At 42.6% G+C, this 21878-nt stretch overlaps 1 protein-coding gene across 2 annotated transcripts in view; it reads left to right on the forward strand.

Annotated features, from left to right (window-relative positions):
• Positions 1–21878, forward strand: part of IGSF3 (immunoglobulin superfamily member 3) — a 120213-nt gene that overhangs the window by 46722 nt on the left and 51613 nt on the right. For both annotated transcript variants that reach the window (XM_081001494.1, XM_081001495.1), the window contains exon 4: positions 21348–21758. In XM_081001494.1, coding sequence (XP_080857620.1) covers positions 21348–21758 — 411 coding nt within the window. The remainder of the gene's footprint in view (positions 1–21347; positions 21759–21878) is intronic.

Consider the following 21878-nt stretch of genomic DNA (forward strand, 5'->3'; position numbering starts at 1 on the left):
GGCTGTCAGCTTGTACTTCTGGTTCTTAGTTGTTTTGCCTAGGAAGGGTCTTTCAAAAATAATTCTTCCCTCTTTCTTACTGGTAAGGCCATATCTCAGTTGTAGTGCCTCTGCTTTGCAAGCAGAAGGCCCCAGGTTCAGTCCCCGATGTCTCCAGGTTGGTCTAGGAGAGAGCCCTTTTGAAACCCTGGAGAAGCCACTGCAAGTCAGTGAAATAAATGGTTTGACTTGATATAAGGCAGCTTCCTATGTTCTTTCATCAGCTAGCATTTGAGGCAATATAGTATTCCACAGAATACTAGAATTTTGAAAAGTAGAATTCTTATAGAGATCTGGAGAATTGTGTCCTCTGTAAGATCCGTAGAAGGCTCCCCATTGGACTAGCAGCTGCTTAAACTCTTGTAGAGAAGCCCCAGAGCGTGATTGTGGCTTTGCAGCTGATGTTCCTTCAAATACCGTATTTTTCGCCCTATAGGAGGCACTTTTTCCCCTCCAAAAATGAAGGGGAAATGTGTGTGTGTCCTATGGGGCAAATACAGGCTTTTGCTGAAGCCTGGTGAGCGATACGGGTTGGTGCACACCGACCCCTCTCCCTCTCCAGGCTTCAGAAAGCTCTGCGCAGATCCGGGCTCTGGGGAGTTGCATGGAGCTGCGCCGAGCCCGGGAGCACAGGCAGCTCTGCGCAACCTTCGGGAGCTCGGCGCAGCTCCACGCAACCCCCCGGAGCCCGGCGCGAAGCCGCGCCGGGCTCCCGAAGGTTGCGCAAGCTCCCAGAGCAATGCTGAAGCTGCGCTCAGCTTTGGCATCGCTCTGGCTCCTGTTCTAGGGGCTGGGGTCGGGGGAAGCCTGGGGGGGGGATATTTTTTTTTCCTTTATCCCCCCCCCCCAAAAAACCTAGGTGCGTCCTATGGGCCGGTGTGTCCTATAGGGCGAAAAATACGGTAGTTACTCTTGTAAACCTGGATGTTTTCTATGGGTTATGATCCCCACCAGAAGGATGTCAATTTGAGTTGTTCATCCCTTGAATACAGCAATTATTGTTGGGGCATGTGCCTCTTTTTGGAAGGGGTGTGTGTATTTGGATCATTTTTGTGGAACCTGATAATACCATAGTGAGGGATCTCTGCCCCACGGGCCTAATTAGGCCTTCCCATTTAACATGCAGGATGTGTAGATGGGTCTTCCAAAATGCTGATATCTGACACAAAGATAGTCAGGTGTACTGAATGTGTTCAGGACAAAGCAAAAGGGAGAGGCAATATGGATATCTCACAGAGGCACCCTATTGGTAATGGAGATTCTGATGTGTGGATTCAGAAGCAACAGAGTGATACGCTCGGCAAACATAGTTTGCAGTAGTGGACCTGAGCCTGATGCGTGGATCTGAGACAGCTACCACCAGGTATGATCAGGAGTTTGCTAACACAGCTGTTGCAGATTTAGCTGTGGCTAGTAGCTTGAGACAGGTCTTGGAACCCGAAGTCTTGAAAGGGGTACAGGGTTTGTCCTCAAAGGACGGGAAACCACACCCAAAGGCTGTAAGGGTAGACACTGTTTCCTTGGAGAAGGAAGCTGAACCATGTCCAAAGGCCATGTGTGCCAACACTGATTGCTCAGAGAGGAACGAGGCTAGAGTTCGAGTCCCGACGAAACCAGGTGTAAAACTTTGTGATAGTCAGGAGTGCTGTGACGCCAAGACTAGTCAGAAGTGCAAGATGGTAAGGCCCAAGGCCATTTGCAGGTAGTTCCAAGGGTGGAACGGGTGATACAGGGGTATACTATGTGTATGACATCTGTATGGTTGTTGCAGTTACACTGATCACTACAACACAGTTCATGGATCGGGGGAGGATGTTAGGATTCTTGCACCGTGTTTGCAGTCATAGGATTGTTTTATGTCACATGACGATGTATGTTTTCATTCCACAGTGTGGGAAGTGACAGAGACAGGATGTTTTGGTATTACTGTGTCCCGTGGTATGGAACTATTATCCTTATTTTTTCCCTCTTTGCTGTCTGATGAGAAAGAGGAAGGAGCTAACTCAGAATGCTCCGAGTGTATTATATGTAAACAAACATAGTTTAGCCAAAATGCTGTGCTGCTCAGTCTGTTACGCAATCTCTGCAGGATCCATAAGCATGCTAATGCCTCTTGGTATCAGTCACTGTGATGTTCGGGCTGGAGAGAGCTTTTGAAGCTCCCAAACGAACGACCAGGAAGGAGAGAACATGCCAGTCAGGCATGTGTCTCTGCCGGGGTCCTACAAGCAAGTAGGATGATCCTAACAGAGACATGTATGCCACCTTGGAGGAAAGGTGAGAAATAAAAAGCAAAAATGGAATAAATGACTAAAATTAAGAGTGGCCTCTGATGGCTTGAGAGAGCAAGGAAGTCTACATACCATGTGCCAGAAGTCCTTCACTGTCATGACCATCTGTGTTTCTTCAGTCTCTCTCCACCCCCCTTTGTGATTTCCTCCTTTACCGTGGACATTAGTGGCAGACAGTGGCGGAACCAGAAACATATTGGTGAAGGCAGCATGTTTGCTTTGGACACTTCATATTTCTAGGAGTGCAGACAGGAATATTTTGAAGAAGTTTCAAGTGTCTCAGTTCATATGTTTCAGCAAAATAATTTTAAAGAAGTGACTCTATGGAGAAACGATAGTGGGGGCGGATAAAGCTATGAAGAGCATGGATTTTCTTTCAAATCACTCTAGTTTTCACTGGCTATGAGGCTATATTAGATTGGTGGTACCTTTTTTCCATTTCTTCCCCTGGCATGCTACAGATATTCTGCAAGCTACAGATATTCTTGTGCCACCTGCCAGCTTAGATTCCTTTCAGGCTGGATCCTAATTGATGTGGTCACATAGCACTGGTTCCTTCCAGGAAATGTCTAAAATAATAGTGTTGGGTAATACAGGTTGTTCTTTAAAGGAATGGCAACTACTGTTGCAGTTCTTGTAAACAATCCTCATATGTGGGTGGTTTTGAGTGTGTTTTTATTGAAAGCACGTTCAATGATTGCCATCCTGAAACCTCAACAATATTTCAAGAGTCTTGAAGGTCCACATCAATATCTTAGACGACCAATACCTGGAGTTTTCTCCTGCCCTCATTTCCTCTCTCTCGCCACCCACCACCCCAGCCTTCTGTACTTGGCTTCTATGGTTATACCCAACACAGCTGTTGTGTGAATGGAACAGATTTTGGCTCATGTAGTGGGACATCCCCTTCCTCTTCTCGTCCCTGAAGCCCACCCACATTCTCCCAATTTTTTCTAAAAGTAGGGAAAGGACAGGAAAAGGGAGTCTACCTGTTCAGCATTTGATGCAAATCTGTGTTCCTGCATTGCAAAAGAAAGACTAATGAGAAAATCTAGTTGTTCTAGGCAGCCTAAAGACAAGCAGTTGTGGGCCCTGGAGTGATCACTGATACTCTCATTCCACTGGACGGGTGCTAGCACTCCATTTGAAAATGACGGTCCACTTCGTACTTCTCCTTTTTCTTTTGGTTTGGACATTTGCTTTGGCTTGGTATATAATAACACGCTTATTAGTAGTTGCTGTCCCTTTAAAAGCAACCTGTATCCCTGTGCTGTCCTTTTGGATGTTGCTTCATATTCAGCCTTGCTCCTAGAATCCATATATTAAGGTATAATGAGATCCTTTAAAGGAAGAACAGGATGTGTATGTGAAAGATTCCCTCCCTGCCCAACTCATACTTTGATGGCTTTTCTGTTGAAATCTGTGTTAGAGGTCCTCCTGTGTGTTGCTAAATTTGGTCATGCAAAGTGAGGAGGAGGAAACAGAGCCAATTTATTTAGCTGGATATAGATCACTAGAAGACACTTAATTATGGTGCAAGTTTAGCTTTCCCTTTCTGTGCTTCAGCTGCCAGAACTGGCTGCTAGCTATGAAAACTCAGACTTTAAATATCCCACAGCTAAGCTTGATCATCTCTGTCTTAACTTTTGTCCTTTGATTCCTCAACATATTGTAGTTTTTGGTGGTTGCGTTTTCTGTAGTGCCAAGAGTGTGAAACCCGTGACCATCCAGACGCTGCTGGACTCCAGATCCCATTATTCCACAAGTATGGCCAACGTTAAGGGATGATGAGAGTCATGATATAGCAAACATCTTAGAAGGCTACAGGGTCTTGACCCCTGTTATATAATCATATTTGGAAGTTGGAAATCTCAGCTAAAATTATGCTGTCTTTGCAAACAAGCTTGGGAGAATTTTCATAGAAGCACTTGTTTCATGTCAACAATTTTTTTTGTGGGGGGGTACTTCTTTAAATAGCATCTTTCTCTCAAAATGATGCCTTAAGAGTTCGAGAAGATAGATTGATCCTAAGTTTCAGTATCATAAGATACAGAAAGAAGAGAGAGAGAGAGAGAGAGAGAGAGAGAATTATCCATAGTACCATAGTACATACCATGCAAATTTTATAAGGGTCTCTAATGATGCCCTTCAACTTGCAATCCTAAGCACACTTACTAGGTATAAACCTCATGTGACAAAGATGTAAAGGGTTGTGCTGCAAGTGTTTTTTACCCCATACCCACTCCCCAAATTTAAAAGCTCCAACTGAGTTTAGCCTTTCTTAAGGCACCCAAATGTTTTGAATGCCTTTGCCTGTACATTTTCTAGCGTTTTGGTGCCCAGGACTGTATACAGTGTTCCATTATAAATTTATATTAAGGCATCAAGATATTGACTGTTTTATTTCCGAGCTATCCCACGCAACCACCAATATAGTTTTCTTCGTTAGTCACTGCCAGTTGAGATCACATCAGTATGCATGATAAGTTACTTATATTGAGCCACATTTTCCATTTGGTTGCCCACCCACCTAATTTGGGGAGCTCCTGCTGCAATTTCACTAGAATTATTTGAGGTCATCTGCAAACTCCTAATTCCTGAGCGCTAATCATTTATGATTAAACAGTGGTATATTTAGAAGGTGCTCCTTCAGATAGCCTGGCCCCAAGCTGTTTGGCACTTCAAACACTAAAACCAGCGTGTTGAATTCGGCTCAGAAACAAATTGAATAACCAGTGCATATGGTTCAGTGCTGGCATAGTATTATTATATATACCAATTATATAGCCATTTAACTTGGACAAACCTGAAGCCAATGTGATTATAATTACCTGGATCTCCTCTAGATCCCTCTTTTAAAAAAGCTATCATTCTATCCTCTGGTAAAGGTAAAGGTACCCCTGACAGTTAAGTCCAATCGCTCATCTCGCTTTACAGGCCGAGGGAGCCAGCATTTGTCCGCTTTTAGGGAGCCCCATTTTAGTAGTTTTCTTAGAAGATCAACAATTCCACTAATGGAATAGCCTCATATCTTAGGAATTTGCCTGTACCCACCTATCGGCGTTTATTTACCAAAGCTAGATTAAATGTATTTCCTTCAAAAGTTTTAAATGGTAGACTGAGAGGCATCCCCTATCAGAATAGGCTTTGTTTATGTTTTCAGGACATCGATTGCATGAACCATATCTGCATTGTAGGCAGTACGAGCAAGCAAGGGATCAACTGATCATACCCTTACTAGCAAATTTACCGGGAAAATCTGAAACCTCCCATATTAAATATCTTCTGGAGGATAGGTCAAATGATACTACACTGACCTTGGCAAAGTTTCTTTCGGAGGTTGCAAGAAAAAAAGACCATCATGCTCTAGACATAACAAAATGACTACCTCGGTGTCTTTCGCCTGTTGTTTGGTCGTCTTAACTGTAACTTGTTTTGAAACTGTTTTGTGGGTCTGTGGATGGATACACACACACACACACACACACACACACGTGCGCGCGCACACACACACACACACACATGACATGGGTGGCGTTGTGATATAAACCACTGAGCCTAGGACTTGCCGGTTAGAAAGTTGGCGGTTTGAATCCCTGCGACGGGTTGAGCTCCTGTTGTTCGGTCTCAGCTCCTGCCAACCTAGCAGTTCGAAAGCACGTCAAAGTGCAAGTAAATAAGAAGGTGCCGCTCCGGCGGGAAGGTAAACGGCGTTTCGGTGCACTGCTCTGGTTTCGCCAGAAGCAGCTTAGTCATCCTGGCCACATGACCCAGAAAAACTGTTTGTGGACAAACGCCGGCTCCCTCGGCCAGTAAAGCGAGATGAGCACCGCAATCCCAGAGTCGTTCGTGACTGGACTTAACTGTCGGGGGTCCTTTACCTACACACACACACACACACACACACACACACAAGTTCCGCTAATCACCTGATAATTTTTAAACCAAGAACTTGCTTGTTCTAACCAAATAGTAATATTTTTAAAGTCAAAGCTTTCATGAAAGAAGTCAGATACGACAAGGGTATAAAGTAAGAGAGAAAGAAGTGACACCATATTATGAATTTGAACATTCTGTGCAGAAGTGTTATTTGGTGTGCTCCATGTGCAGCAAGTGTGTGTGTTTTTTGCGCTGAGTGTGCATGTGTAGTAAGGTAAGACAAAATGTCACAGTATTTACCGTGTGTTGTAATTAATCTTCTTAAGCTATTTGTTAATGTTGCACCTTTTACAAGTCTGGCATTCTCTGCTTTCTGTAATGAGATAATCACTCAAGTTCTTTAATTAATCACAAAGCTGACAGCATTCCTTTTGTTTGGGCTTCTTGTTCTCTTGACTGACTTTCTGCTTCAAATAGCCACAATGCGATTTCCCCTGGAAAGACAGTCATCCCTAATCAAGAGTGATTGAGTGGTTGCGAGAGTGACACCCATTAAGCATGCTAAGACTTGGCACATGTCCTGCTCTGACTCATGTCTGAAGTCTACAGGGCAACAGATGGATGGCAGGCCTCAGGTAGCCAGCAGCAAAAGCAAGAGAGCAGATTGCAAACAGGCAAGAGTTAAGACTGTGTTATTTAGGAGCCAAGCCAGCAAAGCGGACTGTAGGCGAGTGCCAAGAAATATGAGATTTGGGGGGGGGGGACCCACAAGTATTTCTGCCCATGACTGACCCATTCACAGATAAAACAAGGGGATGCACTTCTTACATTAAAAGGAGCAAATGGATGAGGAGAGCTAAACTCCCACCTTTCTCCCTATTCTCTGCATCCTGATTCACAGTGCTGGAGTGAGAGAAGTACCTTCACTATTGGAGGCACTATGCTTGTGGGAAACTGCAGGAGAGGAGAGAGCTGTTGCATTCTGGTCCTGCTTTATGGGCTTCACATAGATGGTTGGTTTGCCACTCTGAGAACAGGATGCTGAATTAGCTGGGCCCCTGGCCTGATCCAACATGGTCTTTTTATGTTCTTAGGTGCTACAATGGAGGTCAGGTCCAGGGTATATAGCCCCTCCTTATCCAATAAAGCAGGTCCATCTCCACACCCTCATCTATATTAAATAATATATAAAGACCTTGCTGTATGCTTGAGATACAGGCATCAATACTCCACAACACTGAGTTTTGTTGGCCCCTAAGTCTTAGTCAAAAGCAGCAACAGTACTCTGTCATCAGTTCATTCTTTAAATAAGTAAGCCAGGTGGCGCTGTGGGTTAAACCACAGAGCCTAGGGCTTGCCGATCAGAAGGTCGGCGGTTCGAATCCCTCCCGTTGCTCGGTCCCTGCTCCTGCCAACCTAGCAGTTCGAAAGCACGTCAAAGTGCAAGTAGATAAATAGGTACCGCTTCAGTGGGAAGGTGAACGGCGTTTCCGTGCGCTGCTCTGGTTCGCCAGAAGCAGCTTAGTCATGCTGGCCACATGACCCGGAAGCTGTACGCCGGCTCCCTTGGTCAATAAAGCGAGATGAGCGCCACAACCCCAGAGTCGTCCACGACTGGACCTAATGGTCAGGGGTCCCTTTACCTTTACCTTTACCTTTACCTTTATCTTAGGGAACTTAGGTATAAATGCTAAAGAAGCTTGAAAGAATATCTGGCTTGCATTATCCCGGCAGGAGAACAAATTAGAAATTTTTGTCTTGTTGACTGTATGCCTTGGTTAGTAAGTTTCTGGAATGTGACGTTCATGTGGGGGAAGGGGTGTGGGAGAAATAGCAGATGAAGCTCTTCACAGAGTAGTTTCAGTGGGAATTTGCCTCTGTCATCTCTTAGCCTGCCAGACCATTTTGGGTTAACATATGCTGCGCTACCTTTTAAGGAAGGAGCTCTAGAAATTCCAGTGAAATGAGTAGCTGTGTGAATGATCTCCTCAGCCACATGTTTTGTATCAGATTGAAGTAGCTGGTGGACAGATTATATGAAACAAAGGCCTACTGTGTTTTGCGCAAAAGCGTGGCATTTCATTTTTAACATGCACGCAGGGGCAATGGGGAGGGCTGAAATTCTGTGTATTGAATTCTGGAAGGATGACGAATGATACCTTCACAAATTATTTCTACATGGTTGCAGATGTTCCAAGTCAAAAACAACATTCTGGAACAGATAAATCTGTACTCTCTGACAGTTGAGTTGCACTATTATTATGGGCCGTGCACAACCTGTACCCTGATTCCATTCTTTGCTTGCACTGTCAAGAATGGAATTTCAGGCAGTACATCCAAAGAAAGCATTGGATAGCTCAATGGTAGATCTTTTGCTTTACATGCAGAAGGTTCCAGGTTCAGCATCTCCAAGTAGGGCTGGGAATGTCCCCATTGCCAAGCAGTGTAGACAATGCAGAGCTACATGGACCAGTGAACTGACTTGGTATAAGGCAGCTTACTATGTTCCTGTAGTAGAGGTGCTTAAAAAACATAACCGATAAATCTCATTAGACTCATGTGCAAGAAGGCTTTTATAACTTACTGCAAGGGGGGGGGGAGAAATTTACACTTAGACCAGGTAATTGCTAAGCTGCAGATCTGCAGAATACTAGCGTTAATTGGCATTGCACAGGAATAAAATTGTAGACTGTGTACAAAAGTGCCCCCCCTTTGTGACATTGCAGGACTAGAGCTAAGGCTCATTATGAAGCTTAAGACAATTGGCCTGTTAAGGCTAACTTCCTCCTTTGTTTTTAAATTAATAGAACTTTTCATCTTTACTACTAAGATTGGTTGAGTGGTACAGCTTGAGATAAATGTAGGGAGTATTATCAACAAAGGTTGACTGCCTAAGGTGGGAGAAGCAGGAAAGAGTTTAGGATACTCAGCTGTGCTTATTTAAAAATCATAGCAGAAAATAATAGAATCCTCATACTCACCATGGAATTTTTTTTACCCGTCCTGGTGGTTCAACAAAAATAATGAGAATGAAGGAATCTCACTGTTACACAATAAAATAAAAATGTTTGTGGAGGCTGAGAAAGCCCTATAACTAGCTATTGTAAAAGGCTTGTGTATGCTGCTGTTTTTTTCAAGAACATTTTTTTCAATCAATTAGGGAAAGAAAAGGCAGGGGCATTGGCTTCATTTTATTTCATGTGCCTCCAGAAACCAATTTTCAATACCATAACTATTTCTGATGCATCCTTTCCCAAACTTTTTATTTTATGGTAGACAAAAGCTAGTGTGGGCTGTGCCACTGCAATGAATCCTCTAGGAATCATAGTCTAGGTGGCTTATAAAATGAAGAGTATATTGGGTAGTGGCTATGTTGCACCTCTCCAACAGTGCTGATCCACTGTCACTATGATTATATTTCTTCCACCTAGAACACACACACACACACACACACACACACACACACACATGGATGGAGGTGGCATTTCCAGGCTCAGTCCCTGGGAAGATTTCTGCCTGCACAAGATGGACAATTGATTTGATGCTCCTCCCCCAAGTTGATGCCTCTCCTGTTTTATTGGGCATCTGCTCCAGCCACTTGGCCAGTGGTCCCAGATATTGGGAGCTGTAGTCCAAATCAGCTAGAAGTTGAGAAAGGATGATCTGTATACACAAAATAAAATAAAGAAATGGCCAGGTTAGATATGTCCAATGGTCAAGAAGGCTGTTTCTGCACCTGCTGTAGAGGGAAGTGAGGGGCAGATGGGGCTCATCAACCTGGGACTGTAGCCCATCTAGGAGAAGGAAAATTCTGATACTAAACCTCTGCTGTCTTGTGGGATATCTTTGGGAGAAGAAAAGGCTAAGGAGTAAACCCTACACAAAAGCAGAGTAGAGTCCCTAAAATGGTTGGATGGCGCCTCCTGGCAACTCCTGCAGTCAAGCTGTTGCAAAAGTTATTGCTCTGCTTTTCTTTGGACCACATCAGCGAGGCCAGTGGGGCGGGGAGGTCTTGTCTGAGCAGCTCAGGACCTCTGTAAACACTGCCCAGGCTTGTGCCCTGGGAAGGTCACTTCGGTGCTGCTAACCGGAGGCACACTCCATTGTCTCTTAAGACAGATGGATGTTGACAACTCTCCTCTGCCCTTCAAACCTCATCTGGCTGTAAAGTCTACTGGTGGTTCTATTATAGTAAGAACTGCAGATTAATGTAATAGAAGAGAATGCTGTTAAAGATCCCATGTTCCTTGCTCTCAGAATCATTTTCTTACTTGCAATACTTAAGCAGGAAAAAGAAAGCTGCCGTGAGTAGCGTGGTTTTATTTCTCCAACAAGTTGAATGGCATTTGGACTTGAGGTGCAAGCTGATATAGAGGCTAAAACAGGTTTTCTGTAATTTTTCTTTCTGTCCAGGAGGTTTATCTACCTTTGCTTGAAAATATCCATCCACATCGTTGACACACTGCCCTCATTCCCACAAGATCACAGCTGCTTTTCTCCTCCCCATTCATTTTGACGCTGTGCTGTCATTGTTCAACTTAACCTGTCAGCTGAAGCTGGGCTCATGGTTTAGTGCTTTGCATACAAGCCACAAGCTGCAACTGAGGTCTCTTCTTATGTTATGACACCCAGAGAAGCAATTGAAAAAGAAATACAGTGGTAACTCTAGTTACAAATTTAATTCATTCCAGAGGTCCGTTCTTAACCTGAAACTGTTTCTGTTCTCATCCTGGGGCAAAGTTCTCAACTCGAGGTAACTCTTCCAGGTTAGCGGAGTTTGTAACCTGAAGCGTTTGTAACCTGAGGTGTTTGTAACTCGAGGTACCACTGTACTTAAGCAAAAGCCTTCCTAAAAAGGAAGCTATTTAGAATGCAACGAAAAGCCATTAAACAAGTAGCAATGTGGTCCTACCTGGAGTGAAAGTTACAAAACTTCTATAATTCTGTTGCCAAAATCAGTTATCCCTTATCCCTCAGATCTCACCTTGGTCCTTTCAAAACCCTTTACCATGTCGTCCCTTCTCCCTCTCCCTCCTGTACCAACACTGTCTTGTCCTTAAAAAACTCTCCCTAGCCTTGTACCTTGAACTATCTGCAGTTATGATTTTCAGTTTTTCCAACTTTGGGAGCCTCAGTCTCCTACTGCCTTACAACTCCACTCATTTCCTGCCCCTTTTCACTAAAACTGCCTCCCAGAACACGATATGATGTGACCTTTCAGTCTCCTTCAACCTCTCCCCCCCAAAAAAACTGAATCATTTCATAAAGCCCCTGACTTAATCCCTTAGTCCAGGAATGGGGAGCTTATGGCTCCCAAAATGTTGCTGGACTCCAAGCCCCATTAGCACCAGCATGACCAGTGAGCCATGGTGGGAGCTGTATTCCAGCAACATCCAGGCGGTTGCAGGTTCTCCATCCCTGCCTTAGCCCTGATTCATATTCATAGCTTTGCTTCTTAACATTCCTCTCTGCCCTGCTACATTCTAAATTTTGATTGCAAGCTTGTAATAAATAATAATAATAATAATAATAATAATAGTGTTCTACATTCCCTCATCGAGGAGGAGAATAACAAATTATGTAATCGGTATAGAAAGAATTATTTTTTCCCCTGAGCTGCCAAAATTGGCAGTGGGCATGAAGGAAGAACCCTCCAAGCGCTGAATTTGTTAGTCAGAAAACTGTAATTGAGATAACATATGTTCATATCATTATATGTTGCGTTAAAATATTCAAGTTTTAAACAAAAATATTAGAACTAAAATATTTTAACAAGCTTACATTAAGTGTATATGCACTCTTCAGTTTCCCCCACCCCCAGTATTCTCAGCGTGATTTTCACTCCGTCTTCTCCTCTTTCCCACACAGAGGAGACTTCAAGGACATACACCTTCTAGTAAAGCTAGCTAGCTTGCCATGTTTCTTAATAGAGCCACATTTGCACTAATCTTTCCTCTTCCAGAATGGACAGATCTTGTGAAAGTGTATGTAGGTTTGAAAGCCAGTTTCCTTGTTAAAGGGGTGTTCCTCTGTGGATAAAACACTGTAAGTTGTTTTTGGAGGGATCTCCTGCTGCTCAGGAGTGCCAACTTGAAAAAAAAAATTGGGGGGGGGGAGTACCACCTTACCTAATTGATTACAAGATGTGGCGTGTACATGCCATTTGAATGGCAATGCCCATCACCTTTTTAGGGGGCCTGCCCCTGTCAAATACTTTAGTAGACTCCTAGGCTGCTGCTTAATTTTTTCCCCTTGAAAGCCTTTGTCTCCATTTGTTCATGGTGTACACCTGTCCATTTAAAAACATTTGGACACTTTTATTTAAGGGCCAAGTTCCCACATATTCCCACTGCCATCCCACATATTCCTCTTATCTCCAGTTTTGTTATTGAGGACTTAATCTGTGGTGACCAAACTCATTCCATACCCATATAAGCAGACACCTTTACCCTGAGGAGATTGTTTTCAGAGTAGCACCGCATTATTCAGTTGTTGTTGCTTTTCCTAACTTTTAGTCAATTAGCAATGCCTTGATTAATTTTTTAAAATAGTAATAATAGATGTAAAAAAAGAAAGAAAACTTACATATGCTGACCACTATCTTAAAAAAGGTAGTATTCCCTTTTCCTTCGTAGGAAGGAATATCTATTTTTAGAAAATGCACGCGTTTATCACAGTACATATCATCTTAACCAAAGGCGAGCTTTTTTGTTTCAGAGTTGTTTCATATGCACATTTGAGACCATAAAGATAAGCTTTGGTGGATCAGACCAAAAGCTTATCTACTCCAGTATTCTGCTCTCTTGGTAACAAACCATAGGCATATGGGAAGCCCAAAGGCAGAAAATGAGCACAATATCACTCTCCAACTTGTCTGCCCCAGCAGCGGGATAATTAAATTAGATTGATTAACCAACTAAAGTTCATACAACTAATCCACTAAGGTTTCTTTAATCGACTGACAGCCCTATTTAGGATTGACTATCGAAGGTTATATTGAGTTGGGAACAGGTAAAATTGTAAGTGTTGATACTCTGCCTCCCAAAGCTTTCTGATACAAATTTCAGAAGCTGCCTGGAAAATGGGCTGGAGCATGAAGCACAGATATTGCTCATCAGCAGGATAATAGGCAAACTTTGGCCCAAGAATGTTGGTTATGGGCTTGACAGATGGCAGGAGATCTTAATGTGCCTCAGAGGTACAGACACTGATGAGGGGGGAAACAACATAATCTCCTGGGTGTGGCACATTTAACTATATGTCCAGTACATTACACAAGAAACTAGGCCATAGATCATTAGCAAGGTACTTTTATCACGTAACTGTTCATTTCAGCATTAACTAATGAACTGTGAGGATTCTCTCTCTCTCTCCCACCCCCCACCCCCCCACATTTCCTAGTTGAGAGACTTCTATTTGTATATCAAGGTAGGCATTGGAAAAAAGCCAGAATTCAAGCTGCATGCATTTATTTTCTCATTAAACATGCTTAGCTGGAGCCCTTGGGCTCTTGGCAAGTTGCCAGCGTGATTCGTGAGCGTCCCCATCGGAGATAATCATCTTAACTCCAGAGGAGGTGTTGCCAGTTTATGATCCAGTCCTGGCCCACGTATATCATTGGTGGCTACCACTGAGATAGCAAATGTTAGCTATAAATTTATCTTTAAATCTTTTATACAAGAAGGCCTGGTGGCTATCTCAAAATATGTGCTGTCCATTGTATATACACTGGTCTTTGCCATCCTGGTACATTCCAGATGTTTTGGGCTACAACTCCCATGGGTTTGCTGGCTGGCACTGATGGGAGTTATAGTCCAAAACATCTGGAAGGAGCCAGGTTGGCAAAGGCAGGTACGCACACAAACAAGCCTAGCTTCAAAGATATAATGCCCATGATCTTGCTCCTCTAGTGGGAGCATTCCAAACACATATTTGTATTCACCATAAACAGTGCCGTGAAAAAGTTCCAAATCTTGTTACAAAGATGATTATTTATTATTGGTGGTATTGATGCCAAGCTAAGTGTCCTCTTTCTTGGTGTTGCTTGCTGTTTGTTTGGAGCCTCGATTTCCCAGTGGAGCAGTTGCCTTATAGCTTCTGAGTAAGCTGTGTTTATTCATAGAAAGTGATTCCCCTGTGCCTTATACCTTATACCACTTCACAGAAAGTGGAGTCCAGCCAGTCTTGCAACAGCTGCTGATCCATAGTCCCTTCTTACTGTGTTCATACTGTTTCCCCAAGCTTCCACCAACAAGGGTCTTATGCAGATTAGGGCCTGCTTCAAGCATCTGCTGTATTCTGGTGCCGTAATGTTTTTTAGCAGCATCAGATTATAATGAACTCTTGTAAATGCTGGATATGGTTGATTTAATTGTGTTAAATGAGCATGTGGATCAGGTATAGTGCATGACTAACGGATTGTAACATCACGGGAGGAGTAACTCCTTCCAAGGCCTTGAGTCAGAAAGCTGACCTAATTTCCTGTCTGAAAAGAAAGGCTCAGTCTATTGCCCATCCCCCTTTTCCTCAGCCATTTGACCACATCCAGTTGCTTTGGCAGATGCATTTATTTCAGTCTAATCATTTGACACAATCATTAAAGCACAAACAACGATGCTGTTGTGATCGAGGCTTTATCAGCAGTACTCCTGTACAGGGGCATCCAATTAATTTTTATCCCCTTCTGGAAATCTAATAAACTACAAAGTATTCTGCTGTAGCAGGACAGTAGAAATTTATAATAAACTGCAAAGCTTACTTCTGTTTGAAAAAAAGAAGCTCTGTAAACTTAAAAGAGTAGTGTTCTTGGTTTTTCCTTTTTCTTTTTAAGAGCTAAAACAGTTGCTAATAAGTGAAAGATGCACTATCCTGCTCTTAAATGTGCCATTTAAATATTTGTGCTACAAAATAATCTGTTTAGTAAGTTTGAGTTCAATAACTTGAGGCAAAGATTATCATAGTGTTTGCATTAAATAGTTACAACAATAAACTGTTTTCTTAAAAAAAAAAAAAATTTGTATTACGGTAGTTTATAGACAAATACAGTGGTACTTCCAGTTACGAACAGGATCCATTCCGGAGGTCCGGCCGCATCCCGAAAACTTCATAACTGGCAGCGCCCTTCTGTGCATGCGCGTGGCGTGATTGAGCACTTCTGTGCATGCACACGCGGTGAAACCCGGAAGCATACACTTTCGGGGTTGCCGCGTTCACAACCCGAGGATTGCGTTACCCGAAGATCCACTGTATGGTAACCATTAAACACTTATCCAGCAGTACATCTAATGGTGTTTGTTTTATCCATTTCCTCTAGAGATACACTTACACATTCAACAACAACAACTTATTTGTACCCTGCCCATCTGACTAACTGAGAGCTTCTTCTGCCAGTCAGGCTCCACCTCCTCAGACCATTCTCCAGGGATCATTAATTTATTTTTTTTAAAAAAAACCCTCCCAATGTTTCTTGTTAAGAAATGTCTCTAAACTACTCTCACTTCATCTTTTATTCTCAGCAAAACTTAGCAGACACCAACAGCCAACTATAAACTAAATTCTGTAGAGGAGAGGTTACTAGGAATATTCCACTTGATCTGTGGCCAGTACACGACCTACTGTGCTCTCCTCAATTCCTAGACGATATTCAGGAAATTTTCTGAGCATTTCATGCCAGAGGGTCCTTGGAATAATCACCTTGCTGCCTTTGAAAAGCTGCCCTCCTTTTACCGACAGGTCATGCCTGCAGTTCCAAAAGTCCTATAGGCTTGTATCACAGCTGCTGCTGTCCTCTGGGCAACCGTCAAACTATGCGTTCTTTCAGGAGCCTATCATCATTCTCTGCCTCTGATTTAATAGTGTAATTTATAGTTTTACGTGTGTGTTTATACGTAAATATATATACATATCCAGTCAGCCCCCCCGGAATCTGGTTCCCTCCAGGTGTTTTGGATTTCAAACCCCATTGGCCCCTGCCAGCATGGCTGTGGAGTTTGCAGGGCAAAACATCTGGAAGCCAGCAGGGTAGGGAAGGTTTATATATATATATATATATATATATATATATATATATATACTGTACGCTTTCTCAGAGAGCACTGGAAAATGTGGCTTTATTGATGGCCCAAAAGGATGTATGTTAGGGATTTAAGGCTGCAATACTATACACACTTTGCTAGAGCAAATCCCATTGAATTCAGTGAGGCTTACTTCTGAGTAGCCAAGTAGAAGATTGTACTTCATTTCTCCTGTATAGAACTATAGTTTTTCATGGTTCCTGAAGAGAAGCCCCAACAGTAAACATTCCTGTAGAAAAGGTTAATCTCCAATTGGAAAACTTGTCAGCAAATGATATACAGCAAAATTACAGGATTACCGATGTTTAAAAAAATTAATCACTGGGGGGATTAAAAACAAGTTAAAGCAACTTATACTAATTATTTCTCCCCCTCCCTCAGCCCCCACACGCTCACGTCTCTCTGACTCTCTTTAGACATTTAAAGGATGCTTTAATCTCTGGTATAAAAAGTGCATTAGTCATCTGTATGTTGAAAGAATTCATAGGTGTATTTTATTGCAACTAAAAGCAGAATGAACTTCCATATCATTTATAATTCACCAGAGCACAAAGAAATGTGAGGTTAATGAGAATATGTGTTAATTACCTTTAACAAGTTGCACTTTCCTAATGTGTAGTGACTCTAGGAAATTCCTTTAATCGTTTTTAAGGTGGAAACATATTTATTTCTTTAGCTCTTGCTTCTCCTGTGTATGCATATGCATGCAAGGTATCCTTTCTTAATCCCCTCTTCCTGCACCATGAGTGATTTTCATGTGACCTGTCTGGGATGATATTCCACTAGGCTTTTATTTGGTGTTTCTCTTGTTTTGTTTGCATGAATGTATGCTTCTCACTAATCTATCTCATTCCTCCCCTCTCCCACCACTCTTCTGCGACTCAGCCATGATTGGCAGAGAGAGGGCAATGCAGAGGGGCACGGTAACCGTCGCCTCCCCCCCCCCTTATGGTTTGATTTCTCATCAGCCAAATTCTGGTGCAACAGTAAGCCATGAACCAGGGGGTTCTCAAAACCTATCCAAGGGCCCACGTGAGATGGCTAAAATTTCCAACTACAAAATGTTTGTAAAGGGGAGCAGAGGTTGAAGTTAGCATACTCAGCTGGCAATTACTGATATTTTCTTCGATGTCTAATATTTCTTTCAAAACTGCTAGATTCTTCTGTAATTTCCTTCTGGCAGGGAGTTCAGCTTTCTTAATGCTAAGTATAAACATTGGCTGTTGGAGGTATTGTGACTTAAGCCTCATTCTGGGCAGAATTTGCTGCTCTGTTGGGGGGGATGCCTTTTTATTTTAAGTTTTCTCCCCACACACATGCCTCTCAAAGTATTTTTGTTCCTCCTTCTATTCTTTCGTCTCCTTTCACACTTAACTTGCATGCTATTTCTGTCTTTTAGCCCTTCTCTGGGCTCCTTTTAGAGTCACTTCACTTCTTCCTTGTATAACAGCTTCCCTTTTTATCCTCTTCCTCTGTATTCCCAATTCTTTTTCATGATTCTCAATATTCGGGCTGCATTTTCTCCATGCAAATGCGGAAATATATATACCATGACATAATTTTATTTATCTGGCTCTAAAATGAGGCTAATAATTCATATAGTGTATTTTCAGAGTGCACACAGCTTTTCTTTCTTGGGTTTTATTTTTAAAAGAGATTTTTCTAAGGAAGATAAAAGTGGTTAGCTGTATTCAAAAAAGGCCATTTCTCTCATTTGTGTTAATTCCTTCTTGCGGTTTTACTTGAATCTCTTTGCTTAATTACAATCTTTTCTACCTTGACTCCACCTAGTGGTAACCTCAAACGTTACAAAAGCTGTCAAACATTCTTAATGTGGACTCGGGTCTTTAATAAAACAGCATGGCCCATCTCCCTCCCCTTGTCTTGTCTCCACAAAAGTACTAATCCTCCTTTCGCCTAATCAGACTGAAAATAGCAGCAGCATCTGTATTTTCAGCTTTCCTTAATATCTCAAGTGTTAAAGTGCTGTCTGGTTTAGCTCTTTTGAAGCTCGTGGTTAAAGGGGGCTTCCAATATGCTCTGCTCTCCCTTTCCTGTCTCTTTCCCATTAAAAGCTTGCTTGCTGCCCATGTTCCACCTTCTCTGGTGGCTCACAAGCTTAATAAAGTGGGGACATCTTCCACTGAAAACTCATTCAAATGAATGAGAGCTGTCCAGAAAGATTCCTCAGCTCTGCCAGTCTCATTCACTTCAGAGGGGCTGGTGTCATGTTTATTAATTTATTTCAGCGTTTTACATATCACTTAACATTGTAGCTTCTGAGGCTATGAAATAAATACATAAGGAAAAAATCAGTTAAGAATAACCACAGAATCAGAAAAGCTTACTTTAAAAGTTCAACAAGGCTGTCTGATCTCAGCCTTGAGAGTGTTCTACAGAATTGGGCCACACAATACTGTGTTCTGGATGGGAAAGGTCCTTTGTTAGTCATCTGATTTATCAGCTGCTTAATGGTTTTTCAGTTTATTTCATTGAAAGCAGATGACCTCCCGTTTCCCTCTCCTGCTATCCCTAATGTACCTCCTGTTTGTAGCTTTTGACCCATTTAAACACTAAACAAGTAGACAACTTGTTGGACTGGATCTGAGCCTTCCTTAAATGCCATCAAATATAAATATGTATGAGTGAGACCTGAAACCAAAATGTTGCAGTATCTTCAATCCTAATGGGAATGTTCCTCTTCAGGCTTCTGACCTGCCATTCTTTTTAAGCTGGTCACCCCACTCTCACTGGTTTTCCATTTATCTTTGATCTACAACCATTCTCACTGGGCTGGCGTTTTTTGCCTGGGGAGGGGTTCCCCTTAAGTTCATTCTTATTTTTTTAATGCCTTTCTGTAAATGCCGTGGTTCCCCAGGGCATGCCAATACCTCTGTCTTGGTAGCTCCATTTTTGGTGGAATCCTGTTTGTTTACTTATTTTATCCAAACTTGTTGGTACATAGAATCAGAGTTTGCTGTTAGACATAACAATACAGTCATACCTCGGGTTACGAACACTGCGGGTTGCGCGTTTTCGGGTTGCGGACTGTGCCGAACCCGGAAGTACCGGAACAGGTTACTTCTGGGTTTCGGCGCATGCGCAGAAGCACAAAATCGCGTCACGTGCGTGTGCAGACGCAGCGTTGCGGGTTGCGAACGTGCCTCTCGCATGAATCACCTTCGCAATCTGAGGTATGACTGTACTTGGATTCTGTGCAGTTTACGACTCACAAGGTATCTAGGAACCCATTCACAAGTTCCAGTAGAAAGTTTCTGCATATAGCTTATCTTCACAAAGGCAAAGCAAAGGGTTGTGTCCAAAGCAGTTCTGTATTCCAGGATGGAAATGTCTCTTGGATTGTGGAAAGCCACATATTGTTCAGTTTTACTGTCCTTTTAATGTATCAGTCGAGAGATCAGTGAAGTAATGCCATATGCTGCTGTACAGATTTTGCATCTGACTTAATTGATTTATTTATTTTCTTTAAGTTCGAAGCGAGTGTCATGGCTGCAGGGCAGAAGAGATCTAATCTGCTTTTGAAATTATTCATAGTTGGCTTTAAATATTATGTGAGAATCATGGGTAAAATATTGAGTTGCAGCCTGATGAATTTATTAATAATCCGGATAGGGGAAGTGGGTGCACATGACACATCCTGCAAAGTGTAGGGAGAAAAGAAAACCAAATTCATTATATTCTGTTTGAAAATATAAATATATTTTTGCACACCAGAATTAGTCCCAAGGCAGCATATTGCTAGTGTTTGCTGTTCAATTACAAAATTAAAAAATACTCTATAATGTTCCTCTGACAAGGTAGATTTAGAATGTGTAAAAGTATCCCCAGGGCCTAAGCTTTCTGTGACCACGGTTTCCTTCATCAGATGCATGAAGTGTAATCCTCAGTTGCCACTCAGGTCTTCCAACAAGAGGAATGTTTGCTGATGCCGTATCAACAAGAAAATAGTGATGGCCTCAAAATCCCTGCATGCAAGATACAGCATCTGGAGGGTGCTTGCATATCTTCTACAGCCAATCCCATAAATTGCAGGAATATATACTTGATTTTGAAATTTTCTCTCTTTGCAGTAGATAGGTTTCCTGTGAGTGCAGCATCTTAATTATGCTCACAGACATTGTTAAATAATGACAGGACATAAGCAAAAAGGAGATAGATTTTATCTCATGGCTTTTTTGGAGAAAGATGAAAGAAAGAAGACCTAGCTAAGGTAGTATAAATGTTAAAAAGAAAATTCTGGAATGAGTTCCTTTTGAAGGTTTGAGAACATAATTGGAATTTTAAAGATTACAGTTAAGTTTCATAAAATCATAAAATAAATCTCTAACAGTAAGTGGGCTCTCTTAAGTTCTGCAGTGGCAATGAGGATCTGTGTGCACACACTGGTTTAGTATATTGAATCATTTGCCAGTGGAGATATGCAGACAGTGCTCTGTATTTGCTAACAGCTTTGGAGAAGCAGACTTGAGGATTAAATGTGGCTTGATATAAGATTGTCTCAGACGAGCTGTCCAGCATATCCAGTAATGCCAACTCTGGTTTTCAGAGCCTCAGGAAGAGAATATAAGAGCCTCCTGGATCAAGTCAAAGACCCATCTAGGCCTGTATTCTGTTCTCACAGTAGCCAACCAGGTGTCCATGGAAAACCTACAAGGAGACCCTTTCCTGTCCCTGCCACAGATGCCTGTAATTGGAGTTGTTGGGTATCGATCCCAGGACTTCCCCAGGGATGGGGAGCCTATCACTGTTCAGTTGTTGTTGTTTGGCTGCAGTTACCATCGTCCGTGGCTGGAAGTGATGGGAGTTGGAATCCCACAACATCTGAATGATCATGGATTCCACCTCCCCGATCTGAGGTGATAACTGACTCTCCTATTTGAGCTACAGTCCCACTGAGGGTTTTCCTTTTAGAGGTCTAAATGTGAAAATATCTTCATATTGCTTTGTAAAGTCTTAACTTTTATTTGCTGCACATAATCCTCTATATAAGACCCATTAAGCACCAGATGTTAACTTTTGTCCTTTCTCTGTCTCCCCACTGCAGTTATTCCTGACTCCCTGAGAGTGACCTCAGAAGCCCAGACCCTAAACAAAGTGCAACATGATTCTCTGGAGCTAAAGTGTGAGGTATCCAAGAGTACCGTGCAGCACAGCCATATTTCTATTGCCTGGTATCGACGGAAAGCAGATGAGCCTGCCGTGGAGGTGATCTCCCTCAGCCGGGATTTCGTATTGCGTGCGGGAAGTGATTACACCCAGCGGCACGCCAGTGGAGATATCCGCCTGGATAAAGTAGGCGAGACTCAGTCCAAGCTTACAATCTACAACCTGCAGTCTTCTGATGAAGGCGAGTTTTACTGCGAGGCAGCAGAGTGGATTCAGGACCCTGATGGCACTTGGTACGCAATGACCCGCAAGCGCTCGGAAGGCACCATGGTCTATGTGGAAGGAACTGGTTAGTGTGTCAAGCTTCTTTTTTGTTACCTCTCTCATAGACTGTAATATTCTTTGTGTTTTTGTGGCAGTGTTGGGAAGGAGGGAAGTGGAAGGAGAGGAGAAGGTGCTCTCGTCATTA

The sequence above is a fragment of the Podarcis pityusensis genome (assembly GCF_964106645.2).
Source record: "Podarcis pityusensis genome assembly, chromosome: 4".
Taxonomy (NCBI): domain Eukaryota; kingdom Metazoa; phylum Chordata; class Lepidosauria; order Squamata; family Lacertidae; genus Podarcis; species Podarcis pityusensis.